The sequence below is a fragment of the Lates calcarifer genome, linkage group LG15, assembly GCF_001640805.2.
Source record: "Lates calcarifer isolate ASB-BC8 linkage group LG15, TLL_Latcal_v3, whole genome shotgun sequence".
Lineage (NCBI taxonomy): Eukaryota > Metazoa > Chordata > Actinopteri > Centropomidae > Lates > Lates calcarifer.
The window spans coordinates 6,936,526-6,953,216 of NC_066847.1; the positions used below are offsets into that span (position 1 = coordinate 6,936,526).

The 16,691-nt window shown below is 39.9% G+C and overlaps 1 protein-coding gene across 3 annotated transcripts in view; it reads left to right on the top strand.

Annotated features, from left to right (window-relative positions):
• The window catches only part of LOC108899472 (mannosyl-oligosaccharide 1,2-alpha-mannosidase IA), a 174,138-nt gene that overhangs the window by 75,247 nt on the left and 82,200 nt on the right, over window positions 1–16,691 (top strand). For all 3 annotated transcript variants that reach the window (XM_051076369.1, XM_051076370.1, XM_018699919.2), the window contains exon 2: window positions 2,077–2,173. In XM_051076369.1, coding sequence (XP_050932326.1) covers window positions 2,077–2,173 — 97 coding nt within the window. The remainder of the gene's footprint in view (window positions 1–2,076; window positions 2,174–16,691) is intronic.

Here is a 16,691-nt window from a genome sequence, read left to right on the forward strand (position 1 = left end):
TGAACATATTTCAGCTGTAAGATTCATTGGTGCTTTTCCCTCTAATCATATTTTGTGTTTGTTTTTTTACATTCTGTGAGATTACTTCTGCATGCGTGGTTAGTATTTGTTTGTGTAAATGGGAAAAAGCAGTCTGAAGTGCTGCATTCTCAGATTTGATGCCATACTCTAGATAAAGACAAACAACAAAAGAAAACAACAGAAATGACCTTAATGTAGATTATGTTTTTCCTTCTGATCTCCAAATGTTTTTCAGTACATAGTGCTTTAATGTGTGATGCAGCGCAAATGCCAAATCGCAAATTAAACGGGCACAGTCTCTTCAGAATAATTCAATGGCACATAATTCACCTGTAATCAAATCTCAGCTCCCTGACCCATAGCCACTCTTTTCACAAACCTAAAGTACGTTGAACATTCATTTGAACAAAGAGTCTTTTATGGAAACTGGGGTTATCTTAATGCAAGAAATGGCTGGAGCTGTGCATTCTTTGAGGTGTCTGTAATAGGATTTTTGGGGAGAGAGGATTTTCAGCTGGAGGCCTTGTCAGAGGTAATCGGATTCATGTTGTCTGTTTCTCACAGGCTCATCTGAGCCCGCCTCTGGGGAGCGAGGAGTCTCTTGTTGTATCGATAATGAAGATGACATTGTGTTATGGTGAAATCCAGAGAGGGGAAAAATCAAATATCAAATCCTGGTCTCTCTTTCAGTCTTACTACAGATTGCACAGAGGTTACCAACTTCATGGTCTCCAGATGGTGAGCCTTTAGCTCAGAGCTTTGCAAGTATACTTCTTCAGACTTGCTTGTCAGGCAGTTCAGAAAACAACAAGCCATATTTCAGTTGTATGAAATATACCGTTATGCTTTTCACTCCACCTGGAAGTGTGGCTGTTTGGAACAACTTTAAACTATTTTGATGTCTGACTCAGGTGATGCTCAAACAGAGTTTATGTGACTTGCTGTCAGACCTGAGTCTACAGCCTCACTGAGCAGCAATCATGGCTCTATACTTGTTTTGTTGTTAGTACAGGGATCAGGTTAAAGAATTTTGTCAGTTTTGCCAAATTCAGATTGGAAATTCAGAGTTAAAATGTGTTCATTTCACTACACGTACAGAACATAAGCAGACACACCAGAAAGAAAGAAAGACAGATTTCATGACTTTTTCAAACCATTGCGAATTACTGTATCACTTTTACTCTCATATCATTGACTGAAAAATCTTTACAGCTTTTGCATGTTTACTCATCTTGCATATAGAGATATAATAATCATTCTGATTCCCATTAACAGCGTAGCTTCCCCCTCCACTGAGAGCAGTAGGTTGGGAAGCATTACACAATAATTATAGTTTATAAAATGTATTTGTAATTTAGTATAGGATGTAATCTTCTGACTTTCAGTGGCTTGGCTTAGCTAGCAGTTGATCGTGCTGATCTGCTGACTGATCGACCTAAAGTTGGCTCTTGAGGGATTCAGTGCTGTAGGAAATTTATATTCTCTAGATGATGTTTACAACCAATAAAAAGTGAAAATAAACTTGAATACTGCCTGAAACCATGATTTTCTGTTTGGATATTTTTGAATATATTTGATTAATATAAACAAACTTCCCCGTACATGCTACTAAGTTAACTGTAACTGTGTTGCTGCAGGCAGAGATCCCTCACTCGCTTGTCTTGCGCTGTCATGTTTTTTTATTGTGTCAAAGATAGTTTCCTTCCTCTTTGCAAATCACATCCAGATTACTTTTTTCATTAGCAGCTGGGGAGGAGTACAGAGCATCAATTTCAAAAACACTTTTTTCTCTCAGATGTGTTCTTATCTATTAAACTTGGCTTTCATCCACTGACATCATTCAGTCTTTAATTTAGGAGAAGGAGTAGCTGCAGGGGAAATGTCAATCTTATTGTTTATGTGTGATAATTGCATGCTTGTCCTTAATCCTGTCCTGATCAATAAGCTATCATTCTCTTTGCCTTGAGCTATACCAGTTTAATTACGTCTGGGTTTGGAGGTGTTGCCTTCCTATCAGTCCAGTGACCGGTACGTCTGCCCCTGTTTGTGTTGCAGATGATGAAGTTTGCCTGGGACAACTACAAGCGCTACGCCTGGGGCAAGAATGAGCTGCGGCCTTTGACGAGAAACGGGCACATTGGCAACATGTTCGGTGAGTGTCTGTATTTGCTCAAGGCTCACAAGGCCAGAAAGGTCATCCAGCATTTTCCAGACCTGTTGACCTTTTTTCCTGGAAGGTGTCACGCACAACTACACAGGGTGCTTTCAGGGAGCTGCTTTCATGAAGTGGAGTGGAAGAGCAAGCTGCTGATTTTATACAATTTTAGCTGACTGATTTCTCTGTAATGTATGCACTACCAGCCTCAATACCAGGGATTTAACAATAAGAATTACATATTGAATAACTGTTTTCCTTTAATAGAAGTAGACATCTCAACTACATGGGAATAACAGCTCCTTAGTTTGACAGGAATGGACAAAAATGGACTGTTTTTTCCTCTGACAGGTTCACAAACTTCTGCAAGACTTTCACTAACAACAAGAAAGAAGCCAAGAGCAAGTTTAGTTGAGTTGCAGTTTGAGAATATTTGAGACATAAAGTCTAAAGTAAGACTGAAGATCAAATTGGCGTTAAAGAAGCTTCTTCCCTCAAGGTTACTTTGGGAAAAGATAGGGGTGTCGTTAACAAAAGAAAAAAGCAATTTTCCGGGTATTTAAAGCACAAAAGTTATATTTTATATATCGCAAGGAAGTTAATTTAGCCAAGTGAGGGAAAACAAACAGTGGTGGCCGCTCTTCAAGCTCCATTTGAACCAAAATTGACACACAACTCTTCTTGCAATAAAGAAATCAGCCAAGCAATATTCATCCTTTATTTTAGATGTGTGGACTCGGCTGTGAAGTATATTAGTATATCATAATTAGACATTTGAGATGGTTGAGGAGCAATAGGGAAGCAGTGTTGTGGACAGTGGTGGTTAGCTGCATGTTGTGTACTACTTACAACTAGTATAATTTATATTTTCTCTAAATTATTAATTATCTGAACTTGCTGTTTGAGCTGTCCTTTAAATTGGAGCTTGTTTTGCCCCTTTTGTCTCTGTTGGCTTACTGTATACAATTGGTTCTAGCTTCTCAAATGTTTTTTCTGCCTGTATATCTTCAAGGACCCTGGGGTCTGGCAAATTGTGATGGACATTTTTCTGTATTTTCTGCAGTTTTACAGGTTAAGTGATCAGTTGATTTATGAAAAGAACATGATAGTTGATTTTTAGTTGCTACAGCCTTACCACAACCTTGCTTATTTGGAGCGTAAGTGAGTTTTTTCTTTTGAGAAACTAGTACTTTTATCACTCAAGCCTGATAATAATTAAACTCACAATTGAAAGGAGGCAAAAAACCAAAAAATTGGGAGCTGTAACAAATTTTATTTTTTTCCAGTCCTACTCAAAACAAATCACGATGAACTGAATTTTTAAAAAAATCCTCTATTCTTTACCCATGTTGAGCTGTCAGATGAGAGGTAACAAGTAGCACCTGTTTGTGCCTCAGTGAGCTTTTGTCACCATCTCTTCCTTACCTTTCACTCAGCACAGGAACCCTCTCAACCTACCAGGGGTGTCACAGTTTCCAACAGCCTCTAATTGGAGCCAGATCCGGAGGGGTCCTCAGGTCCTCTGCAGTGGAGCATATCAGTCACTTCACACTGCTGAGCCAGAGGGAAATCCCACACTAAAGCTCGTAATAAAAGGTGGATCAGCTCTTAATAAGACTTGGACGGGTCCTGTCTTCCATACCTGAGGTCTCCCTCCGTCACATCTGTAGGGATACGGGATTATTAAGGCAATGATGCAAGCTCTCTTGAAATAGTTTGTTTCAAGAGAGCAAAGTGATGCTGTCATTCCCCCGAGGTTGCAGAGTTCATATAGTAGCTAGGAGGAGTCCTTTTGAAGCACTGTCCTTAAATCATGTGATAGGTGCTATATTTCAAAGCGACCAAGACAGGATTATTTTCTGATGAAACTGCCAAAAAAATTACACAAACCCCGATTCTTCCTCTGTTTGCCATAAGTTTGGAGCAGCTTTTTGAAAGTTAGAGTGTCTGCCTAAGAAACTGTTTAACCCGTAAGCTTCTTCTTCTTGTTTATTTTTCTATTTCATGGTTATAGCTTCATAGTTATAGCTTCATAAAATTACTTGTAAGTGAATCCATTTGTTCTACCATGTAGGGCCCAGTGAAGGTTGAAGATCAGTCGCACAAATTTTACCACGTTCATGAGGAGGTTTTGTATGCTCATAAAATTAAACCTCAGAGTTTTGCTCTGGATAATAAGAGTGCAAAAATAGCACATCTTTCTGTTGTCAGATTCACTTAATAAGAATAAACATCTTTATATTTACATTGGTACATTTTTATTGACATTTGATAATCCAGTGTTGACGTCAATCAGAAAAAAATAATTTGAGAACAAATCAAATAACAGAAGCCCAGAATACAATAAAACTGTATTGATTTTCCCACTCACTGTTATTTAATGTAATAAATTTAGCTCACTGAATTGACTTTTTCAGTTTAACTGGGTTGATATTTCGTTGCAGAAAACCTACTTTGTTGAATTGCCTTTTAATATATGGTAAATAATGGAGATCTCTTAGTTTTACCTCAGGTAATATCTCAAGATGAGGCATCCTCTACTTACCCCCTTTGTGATGTAAGGCGTCATTAGGGGGGAATAACAGCCAAGGACACTTTAAGCTAATGGACTGTACTGTTGTCAATATCAAAATTGAGGGATGATAGAGATGGTGATAGAGTCAGTAGCAGTGATTTGTTTGTGTTAAAGCTGCATTAAGCTTTCTCTGTCTGCTGGAGGGCAGAAAGTCGACTCCAAAAGAAACTTGTGGCAATGAGCCTTGATATGAACTCATCAAATTGTTATGGCTAGCATATTAGTGAACAATCACTGTATATTATTTACAGACAGCTTGTGTTTTAACCGTGGTTTGGTCCACTCACACTGGGATTTATCTATGACCAAGAGGGTAATGGCTGCTGTGCTGTAGATACCTACAGTGTAGGTTTTGATCTATAGCTCAGTGTCAGTGTAGCTGTTGATATGACACAGCAACACTAGACAGATGCATTGTACATGATCAGATCGTATCATGCTTAAATTATGTTCCTCACAGTAATTGTGTTTACATTCTTTCATTAACATTGTGATGTAGAGTGATGATGGGAAGATTTTCCTTGTCTTGTTACTGAAGAGGAGACTAGTGCCACACAGAATGTTTCCAAAGGAGACAAGATTTTCCTCAATTTGCTCTCCGCATCAGTGACTTGTAGGAGAAAACATAAGCAGCCCAAGCTGACCAGCTGCAGTTCTTGCTGACTTCATGTGGTACCTCCATGGAGAGAGCCCTGATGTGTAGTTTGATTTCTTAACCACATCGCACTTTGCTTTCTTCTTTACCAGCTCCTTTATTTGGGCTGTCTGCCACTTTGAGTATGTTTACCTTGTGTGATGCTCTAAGTTTAAGGCCTTGGCTGACACATATTTTTATATGGATGAATGTATGTGAGAGCCAAAGCTATTTAACCTTACTGGCCGTAACTGAAAAAAATTTGGGTGAAAGCAGCTAAAATGTGTAATAATTCTCATTGGGATCAGCAGTGCTAGCAAACCTTTCACATTAGAGGTAATTTGAACCAATGTAAATATTCAAAATATTACTTGATGGTGTGCCAAAGCTCTCCAATGCAACATCCCAGAAAAGAGGTTGATTTGGTTCTCCTGGGTGCTGCTTGGCCTTGGAGTGAGCCACTACAGTATAGCTATTTCCTGGGTGCATGTATGTGTGTTATAAATCAATTTGCATTAGAAAGTGTCATTTTTTTCCACAGCAGATATCTCACATTGAGGCCAGACTAAGTCTTCTGTTGGAGGCTAAAGGTTTCTCATAATGGATAGTGCAGTCCTCAACTTCTGGCAGTTAATTGCCATGTTTATCTGTGCAGCTATCCACCAAACAGTATACCTTAATGCAGATCTAACTGATGCGCAAACAATAAAGGCTGAAACAGAATATGCTATTTGTCTCTAGCAGCGTGGCAGAAAAATAGTTCGGTCTCCAAGCGTGGGGGAAGGGGAACGACTTCCTTCAACTCAATACAGTTAATCCCATAAGCAAATATATTTCCATTCTCTGTAAAGCTGGCATCATTTTCCTGCTTTCAACTGTCCTTGTTTGCTACACAGCGTATTACCTAAGAGTAGTGACAGAGAGAGGGAAGGGGGAGTCGGAGAGGAAGACAGAAAGGGCATCATGCTAGCGAGTAAATGTCACATTGTGAAGAGTGGTGCAGGAAGCCAGGTATGAAATTGGATGCTGTGTTCTTTAATTTAATCCCCAGAGTAAACAGAGATGTGGCGAGATTGGATCTACAGTTAGTGTTGTCGTTCAGAGGCTTGCCAATATGCTGAGAGTCACCAGAACATCCGTGCTTCTCTACAGTAAAAAGAAGCACAACCCAAACCAGAGAGAGGCAGAGCGAGTCGTCTTCTTCCTCGCACAGTGTCTCTGGCACACTTTCACTTTACTATAATCTTCCTTTGAGTCTTTCTCTCACCCCCCCCCCATTCCTTTCTATTTTTACTGTAATCCCTCTTTTCTCTCCTTTGTCATGACCCTCAAGGCTGAAAGCGGCTCTCTCTTTTTACTCTCTCCTCTTAACCATAGTTGGTTCTGATACACTCTTTCTCACATTTTCCTTTTGTCATTTAAAATACAGTATGTCTTTAGAGCTTATTAAAACTTTCTTTTGCTGAAGGCAATTAGAAAGAGAAAACTGGGCTATTTACAGTACTCTCAGCAATCCCTGCCTCCTTCTAAGATTGTGTGGGAGGTTTTACAGTGAGAGAAACCCACAAAAATGTTAAAATATGCACATTCATGTTCTTTTTGCTCAAGAAAAAAAATACATTTTTTGATTAGTAAGCATTATATTAGCTTTTTTCTTTTTCTTTTTTTTTTCTTTTTTAGATTTTTGTTAACCTTAAATACATTTTATGGATAGATAATGGGGTTGCTGAAAGGTTAAATATCAGTCATGTGTGATAAAAGCATTTTTCTGATAACTTCACCATGTTTCCCGTTTGCTTTTAATTTCATTAGATTGCTTCATGTCAAAAATTGAACCTCCTGGAGCAAGGTGATGTGATCACGGTCAGGTTCTAGTTCAGTGCGACTGATTAAATCATTTCTACCACTTGCTTTGTCTCCATTTTATTGTCCTCATCAATATTAATAAATATTTCTTGGAAATACATGATCCCAATGCCATAGAGGAACAGCTGTCACCACCCACAAAGTTAGTATTATTTTCAGTACCTGAGTATAAGTACTGTGCGATGCAAATGAATTGAATGCTGTTATTTTGGTAGTAAAACTGTAGTGCTAATTGAAGCTCAATTGTATGTATTAATAACATGTTGACCTGTGTGTTGGAGAAGTTAATCTCTCTTTTGAAAAATATACAAAAATGTGTGGGTTACACTGTTTACAGAAAGCTGATGTAATGATAAATATGTTAACTTGCCGGGTTCATGCAGGGTTTTGTTTTCCAATAATACATTTCATCAGTATATTCATGCTGTATTTAATTTAAGAGGTGAAGTCAGCTGTGACTTAGATGGATTTTCTCTTTGCAAAGTTCAGTATTTATTATTCATATTTACATGTGTAAATAATTTTGAATGTTTGCCCTCAATATTTGGTGCTGATATTATCAGCAGTTTTCACCGTGACTGACATAAATCACTGGAAAAGGTCAGTTGGATGATCTGTGGGATGTCTTGTGTGCCGCTATCGACTCTCAGCGATAATAAATCTCTTAAGCAGGAGGTGTTTACTGGTATTAAACTGCAGTGATTTTGTCACATCACTGCACTGAGGGGTCTCAATGCAGAGATATCATCACACTGACATGTCATCACCTTTTAAGTTATTATGGCAAAGTAATTAGTAAACAGTTCATTACTGACACAGCCAGCAGTTACAGAGTAACCCCCATGTTCACTCTCTTTTAGCCCTGTTTTGATCTCTACTAACTCCAGAGGGAAATGTGTGGCTATTTAGCTGCTAAATGGTGAAATAAAACAGTAAATTTACCAGCTTGACAGTTAAGCAATTAGCTGACACAAAGTTGCTTTAAGAATGAAAGCTGTGGTGTAAAGAAGATGATGAGTTGCTTCACCTCTTTCATAAATACAGAACTTACTTCTCTACTAGTAACTAGCTTGATGGCACTGCTGTACCTTCTTTTTCTTACTGTTTTTGTTTTTCTTTTAACCTGTCATCTCCCTGCTTTGTTCAGTTAGTCTTCTCTTCTGTTTTCTCATTTTTGTGTCCCTACTGAAAAGTTTTCTGTCAGCAAGACCAAGAGAGGTGGGCTTTTGCCATTATGGATCAGTTGATATGGAGACAGATGATTGACAGGGAGGTGTAACAGGGTAAGGAAAGGCACTCTTGAAAAGTCAAATAGCTTGGAGAAAAGGAAGAGGTAATGATATTAGAAGCTTTTTAAGACTTCAGGCTATTGGAAAAGACTTAACTCCCGTATGTAGATATGATCAGATTTAAAAGAGTGTGGGAAAGTGATGCAAAGTCATTTTGGGACACTTGTTAAGTGTGCAAGACTTCCAAGCCAAAGCCCTCAGTGCAGTGAATTATTTTTGATGTTTGGCTCCCAGAGCTCTCGTGACCTACTTCTGTGGTAGAGAGCATTAACTAAAAGTATCAGTAGTGATGGTTTTGTATTTCCAGCTTATCTCAGAGCCAGAATGAATGAAGCCCTCAGCTTTGAGTTTAAATGATGTTAAACACAAACAGGACATTATCCTAAAGAGGTAATATATGGTACGTGAAAGTACTACACACATTCACAAAGATGCTGATCCTGATCTTAAAGCCACACTCCAGGCTCAGCAAATGTAAGCAAAGCAAAAATCCACTCTTTTAGGGTGTTTTGATCTCTTGGCTCTGGATCAGTTAATGACATTTGCTGAGTTATCTTTCATTTAGTATAATTTTAGCTTTCCTTCAGTTGAACTAGGTTATGATTTGGTGATACAATTTGTTGTGTTTATTCTTCAGTAACTATTACCATTCATTCAAGCAAATCAGGCCAGACAGATTGTTTATATTATCAATCTTATATCATCAGAGTCCTAAAAGCAAAGCTGTTTTCTCTGATCTGAAAAGAAAGGCGATTCAGGGGAACTCTGGTGAAAGAGGAGGGTCTATGGCTCTTGATACTGTCTCCAGGATGTGTTACTCTTCTTTCCCCTTTGTTACCAGTCTGGGAAAACACTCGAGAATGTGTCCCTTAAGTCAACTCTGTCAACCCATCTAGAGTCCTTGAAACCTTAGATGTGTTTTCTATTCCCTCTTGGCTACAACAGCGATGTATGAGGGAGATTAATTGGCCTTCTGTGCTAACCTCTTGTAAAGTGCCGGACAGGAGGCTTTCAGTATGAGTGGCACAAAAACTCCTTACAAACAGTTACAGATCCATGATCAAATCCTTCCTTTGTTGTTCAGCATTTAAGAAATATAAGGTGAAAAGCTTAACCTTTTCGTTTCTGTTTGTGATATGAATCACCATTGACACCATATTGGCTTTGTGCTTTTGAAATGACTGAAATACTGCATCATCAGAATTAACAACAGTACTAAAATGAATGTTAATTGTCTCTAAACCTGGTAATAGTTTCCCCAAATTACAATAAGATAGATGCTAGATTAAAGAAACATTGTTAAGCAATGTTAGTAACTTAGCTTAGCTTAGCACAAACACTGGAAACAAGGGGAAACAGCTAGCCTGGCCCTGACTGAACGTAACAAAATCCAGCTACCAGCAACTCTAAAGCTCACTAGTTGAAGAAACCACATATAATTTTTACGCTTAAGGTATGGTGAACATGAGAATAATGTGTTAATTAGTAAGCATTAGAAATGCTGGCAAAAGAATTTTGTTGCCTTTGCACAGAGCCAGGCTAGCTGTTTCCATCAGCTTCCACTCTTTATGCTAAGCTATGCTAATGGTCCGTCTTTGACTCTAAGTGTCATCTTTACTATTTATGATGCAGTAAGAGCTCTCAGATGCTCTCCTCAAATTTTCTTTTCTAACCTTTTGTAGACACAATAAACTAATTTCCTTAATTTCTTATTGGAGCTCTCATGCACTATATCACTTTCTCCAGTTGTTCCAAAGCGAGAAGCCAACCATTCCCAGAGCCTAAATAGAGGATTAAAGAGATGTTCATCCTTCTGTGAATGTCATTACTCTCTTGCCTACATATGTGGGTCACTAACTGCAGCACACGGCACATTAAATACCAAGCCAAAACTATAGTCCAACAGATGCCAGGGACAAGGCTTGTGAGTGTGCTGAAAAAAAGAGAACATTACATGAGGTGTCACAGCTGCCCCTCCCTCACTCCAGAGAATTTCCATCAACAATAGACTGTTAAGGGGATTGGCCACAAGCTTCTATTCACAATTGCTATCCAGATCTATGTGAATGAAAGAGTAAAGACCTTTCTACACAGGGAAAAATGTTTTTCTATTTTTTCTGCCTTTATCTTAAGATTATGTAATCCATTCCTCTTCTTTTTTTTAGTTCCATCCCTCCATTTTTGTCCTCATTTTTTTCTCCCTTCCCTCCTCATCCCAAGAGGTGCAATTAAAGAGCATAAGGTCAGTAGTTTTTGCTGAGAGTTGTCCTGGAATGCTAAACGAGCTGCTTCTAACGATACAGGCTGAACCCCTCACCTTTTCTCTCATTGCATGCCCAGGGACCATTTAAAACCAGCCACGTTTATTAGAAAATCCCAAGGGCTCTTCAGATAATGTAAAGCTCTGCCAGGTGCTCTTACATGATGGAGAACAGAGGAGGAGGGAGGAGAGGGTTTGAAAACTTGATTTAGCTTGGATCGATGGCCCAAGTGATGAAGCCCTGGGTATTTATTATTTAGTCATCTTTGGAGGTGCAATTGAAAGGCGAAATAAATTTTTTATAGAGCAATTGGGGGTCCTTCAGAGTACTTGGAGCCCCTCAAAGTGGTGAGGGATTTTCACTAGTTTGTACTGCCGTCATTATTATCATAATCTTGTAGAGCAATCAAAGTGGTGACAGAGCTTCTGAAGATATCTGATGAGACAGCACATTTGCAAAGACAACAGTGATTAGAGGGGACTCATGAGGGACTAAGACACACACACACATGCTTGTATACAAACACCCATGCATATTGCCATTAGGACTGAGTAAGACTCAACCTCGAGCACCTTTTTCATTTGCAAACTCCACCTCCTTTTGGTTATCTAAGGAACATTTTCATTAAAAGCATTCAGCTGGCAAACATTTCCACTAACAATTGTCTGCTCTCTTCTCCGCCCACACATTAGGCAGAGCAGAGAGGTTTTTCCCTCCTTTGCAATTACCTCCCAGCGGGCCTTGTGCCTGGTCTTGAAGGGGGCACTGTGAAGGTTAGAGAGAACTGGGGGAGGGAGTGGCAACCTCCTTTATCATTAGGGTTAAAACGGCTGGCTACACAAATGGTGCCTATCACCCCCTGTCACATTAGAGTCACACGCAGGAGTGAGGAGTTGTCACCATCCACCCACTCTCCATTCCTACCCCATCCATTTCTGCATCCCATGGGCTCCATTCATTGTGCGGTAGAAATCATCCGTTACCATAGCGACCGGCGCCAGGTGACAAATCAGTGTCTGCCCCCCCCTGGAGAACACATCCCAACCCTCCATTCAATTATGCCCATTTATTCTGGAACCAATAAAGCCACAAACTGAAACTGCTGGCTGGACACGTCACATATCATCGTAATTGTTTGGCATAAAACATTTTTATCTTTTTAGAAATATAGAGCTGCGGTGGGGGAGGGGAGATGATTTATACTGTAGTGTCATCAAGACGCAAGAATGCACGCAATAGAACTTGACCAGTGTTAGGTAAAATCTGCAATAACCTGATATCAGCTGATAAGCATGCTCATGTCCTGTTTGCTGAGTAGAATTGTTTAAATCAACTGTGGTGTACAGTCAGACATTGAATAATTATGTTATTAAGTCTTCCCAACCAATCATTTATCCAAAGTCAAGCCCCAGAGTGGAGATGGAGAGTTAACATTGCTACAGTAGAAGGCACGTGGTTTGTGACGCACTGTGTAGCATGGGCAGTTGCTGTGTTCATCCACTATTATAGAAAGGAGGGGGTCTGGCTGCCATTAGTTTTGTTTCTTGCCAGATGACCAGATTCCATAATTTCAAGACACTGAGAATGTTCAGTTGCTGTGCACTGAAGAACAATGATGGCCAGCTGATTGTCCATGTAATTTGAAGTGATATAATGAACTATTGTTAGTGCCAACCCACACAGATATTGCACCAGTCAAATTACCAGTAACCAAAACACTAGTGGTGCTATCATCGAAGAAAGATAAATGAAATAATAATTTTAATTGAATCAATTATTACCAAATAAGTGAAAATAAAAATGAGTTTATCTTGAATCTTTATGTCAAAGAGGTCAAGTACTGCTGAAAACGTTTTGGAGCAGTAGTGAATATTATAAATAATTTGGAGGACTATTTTTGGATATATGTAGGGACTGAGAACAAAAACAAAAAACCAAGAACATGACGACCATGTTCTTGTGCTCTCATCAACTTTTTGTCTGAATTAGTTGGTTAACTTTGCTCATTGAACTCAGTAAAACTTAGAGATCAGAGGATGGAATATTTCACCCTAGCTGCGGGTGCGTGTTGGAGCATTTAAGGTGCAGGCAGATGAAGAACTCGACAGCGAGCCTCTGATAATACACTCTGGGGGCGAACCTGCTGTCAGAGCAGGTTTTGTGCTGCTGCACGTAATGAACGGTCCTGGCTGCACAGCTCTGCATCTGCTGGCACTGGAGCAGCGACAACTGCCTGGAGATCACAGCTCACCCGAACTGGGCTCAGAGCTAGCAGGCTGAGTTAGTGACAGAGTTATAAAAACGTGGCTGTGTTGAGATCATGAGGGGTTTCTTAAGGATGAATTGCTTCTGTAGCTAGGAGAAAGAAAAGGCTCAGGGAAAGACACAGTTTAGATAACAAGTTAAAGAAGCAGACTTCATGACATTGATCAACTCATCAAGTTTCATTGTATCTGGGATCTGCTGTGAGGCTCTTCTTTGCTGATCATGACACGATTTACTTCTTTGTCCTTGCAATCTAAACTGTCATCAGCTGGTGTAGAAAGTCATTTTACAGCAGAGGACAGGACATCAAAGTGGAGCCATCTTTTGTTATCATCACCACCAAATTTCTGATCTTCCCTTCTCGGATTAGAACAAGCCCCCCCCCCCCAATCCCCCACCCCCAGCAGGCATCAACACATCATCAAGCCTCTGCGCAGGGATTATAGCCAAGATGATGGAAAAACTGGTTGCAAAATGTATGACGAAGCAGGAGGATTATAAGGGATTGTACTCTATTCTACTGTAATGATTCAGTCGCAGGCTGATGGATACAAAGGGCAAGGGTCAAATTTGCTGCATCCCGATGCCGCTCCATCCTCCCCTCCCCCTTTCTGTTTTGTTCCTTTTCAGCGTGTGTTACTGTTAGGATCCTTAAACTCTGTCTTCATGTTATCTGTGACCACTGATCAGTCTGCAGTGACGAAGAGCTGGAGTCACTCTGATGATGACGTCTCTGCCACCCGAGACATGCCGCTTGGTGTGTGGTAATCAGTGTTTGGCAGTTTTAATCACAAGCCTTTCCTGCCAAGCTCTTAAGCTCGTGGTGGTATTAGGGAGCAGATTTTGCTGCATTCACTTGTTTTAGGGACTATTAATAAACTGTATTTATTTATTTTTTTTTTAGCTTTGCCTCATTCCAGCCCATCTCCACTTTCAGCCGTAATTTTTCACTAAGCTAAAGAGTCTCACATTAACTCCTCCTCTAAGTGCTAACATGTCCACCCATCTTTTCATTCATCATCTTTGAAACAGTCCATCAGTGACTCATCAGATTTCCAGTCCTCTCAATGACAATCCCCAGTTTAAATTCCCCTCAGACCCTAGTCTGCCAGGAACACATTCATCATTCACCACCAACTCCTCTGATGTTGCTTTTTGTGTTCCATGCAAACAGACAGTTGTGTTTACATATCAGTGTATTCTCTGTTCGGATTTCTGTCAGAGTTGCTTTTGTCTCACTCTTTTACACATTGGCAACCCACAGAGCAGAGATCTTTTTGTTCCTGCAGTGAGCATTATGGCTTGAAGCATTTGAACTAGCTCTGGGAGTGTAGCAAAGACTTGACAGGTTGACCTCAGCAGTCTTAAGTGTCTCTACCTCGTATGCTGGTTCACTTTCACTCTTTTTTCTGCATCTGTTTCTGCAGGGAAAACAAAACAAAAAAACTTTTCTTCTGTTTCATTGCTATGTATGCATAGAAAATCACAGTAAGGTGGGGCTCATGTTCTCTGTGGTGATTCTTGGGGTGAGCGGAAGCAAGGAGGAAAGTGGCGGCAGAATGAATAAGTAAAATAGCTTGAAATAAATTCCTTCTGTTGTTGTGTCCTGCCGCAAGGGTTGGAAGAACTTTAACACTGAGCCCGACAGTCTGGGCCACACTTCAGAGGTGGTAGTGGTTTTTTTTTGGAATGGCGCTAACAGCCTCTAGCGTACTAGAAATAGAAGAGGGCACAAGTGAAATAAACAGAAAACCGAGTGAAGCAGTGAACCAGTAATTGATATTGAGTAATCTGGACAAGTGTTTCAAGTCATCTTACTTATATTCCCCTAGGAAATATTGTTAGAAAGTTTGCATTCCTGCTGTAATTGAGTGTAAAATTGCAGGTGAAGAGGCAGCAGTACCTTTCACTGTATAGACAAGTGACCTCTAAATGGACTTTATACAGATTGATTAAAATGTGGAAAAGTTCGTGTCTTTTCCTTAATTAAAATCCAATTTTTTTAATAGTCCTGCATTTTCAGTTAACCACAAATGTCAGAAGCTAGAATTATTTCTATGCTGCCTGTTACAAACCTGATGGAGTAGTGCTCTCCTCTTGATGAATCACTGACTTGATGTGCAAAATAGTGTATGCATATGAACGTAAACTGTAGATGTGCACACACGCACATATGTAGCACGCACACCTCACTAACTCCAGGTTCTTCCTCTACCTTTAAATGCCTGCAGGGCTGCGCAAATGATGTGGAGCGGCTGCTCTTTTAAGATGGCTGGTTTAATTTCTCCGGCTGACGGGTGCTCTTTGTCAACAGGTTATTATAGCTCTCCTAAATTGGTTGGGCTGCACATTTTTCAGTGCACAACTAGTGAGCTAGAAAGCTCCATTCAGATGAGATAAAGTCTGGTAGACAGGGATGGGAAGCACTGCCTTGTTTTATCCCCAGAAGAAATCAGAGCTTAAGCTTGCAAGGTGGATTTATATCAAGGTTACATACAAAACCTGAGACTGAGAAATTCATGCATTCCTCATCCTGCTGACCCTTCCTGCAAAAGAAGGTTTTATTAATGGGGATATCCTAGACTTTCTTCTATTTGTTTACTTTCTGGATGTAAGTTAGATGACCTTAAGACTGGCTGAATTGTTGGCATGGCGCTGCATCTGAGTGTCTTTATCAACTGCCTAATCAGAGCCTCTAGCTTTAGCTGTCATCTCCAATCAGGTTTTGTGGGTTGACAGAGCATCAGATGTATGATCACCCCCCCTCTCCTACGGTGCTGGCGTGTCTGTTGATCAATGCAAGAGAGAGGCTTTTGGGAGAGGGAGGAGGCGAGGGGTTCAATAACACTGTGTGTGGTGTGTAATCTCATCTGAGAGGCTGTCATATCAGACAGGGCTTCTGCACTGACACGCCACGCTCTCCCAGAGTGGCAAATTAGATTGCTGCAATTAGATTGACGTGTGTACCGCTCGAAGTCTGGAGCCTCTCTAATCATGTCTGGACAGTGTGCATTTTGTATTTGTTTGTGATTAGATTAATGTGTGTGAAGGTGTGTTGATTGGCTGCTTAGTCTTTGACACTTGGGTTGTTTATTGATAATCCTCATAGAAGCTGGTTATCAATCATCAAACCCTATTTCCATATTGTAACCATGTGTGGTGGCCTCTACTTTTATATTTAGTAACACGGATCTGCTTCTTCACACACAGGTGAAACAGTCCAAATCAAAACACCACACTCCCAGACACTGTGGCTAATTTGACTCCACTTTAAAAACAGGCAACACCACCACCTAACATGAGTTCAAAGATTGCCCCATTCCACATAAATTTCCCTGCATGTTCACTCAAGTAAAATCTATCTCACCTTTTCCTTTTACTGCTGGTACTTAATCCATTAGCCAAAAGAAAAAAAACACAGTCCATTAGTAATTCTGTTTGTAATTTTCAACTGTGAAAATATTCTCAGCTAACTCAGAAATTGTGCAATTATTGCCAATTTAATTTTTATACAAATCTTTAGACTCACCTAAAAAGCAGGAGGAGGAAATTAAAATCAGCTCTCATTAAAGCTTACTGCATCAAAATAAATTACAGTAGCTCACAAGTCAATGAGAGATTGATA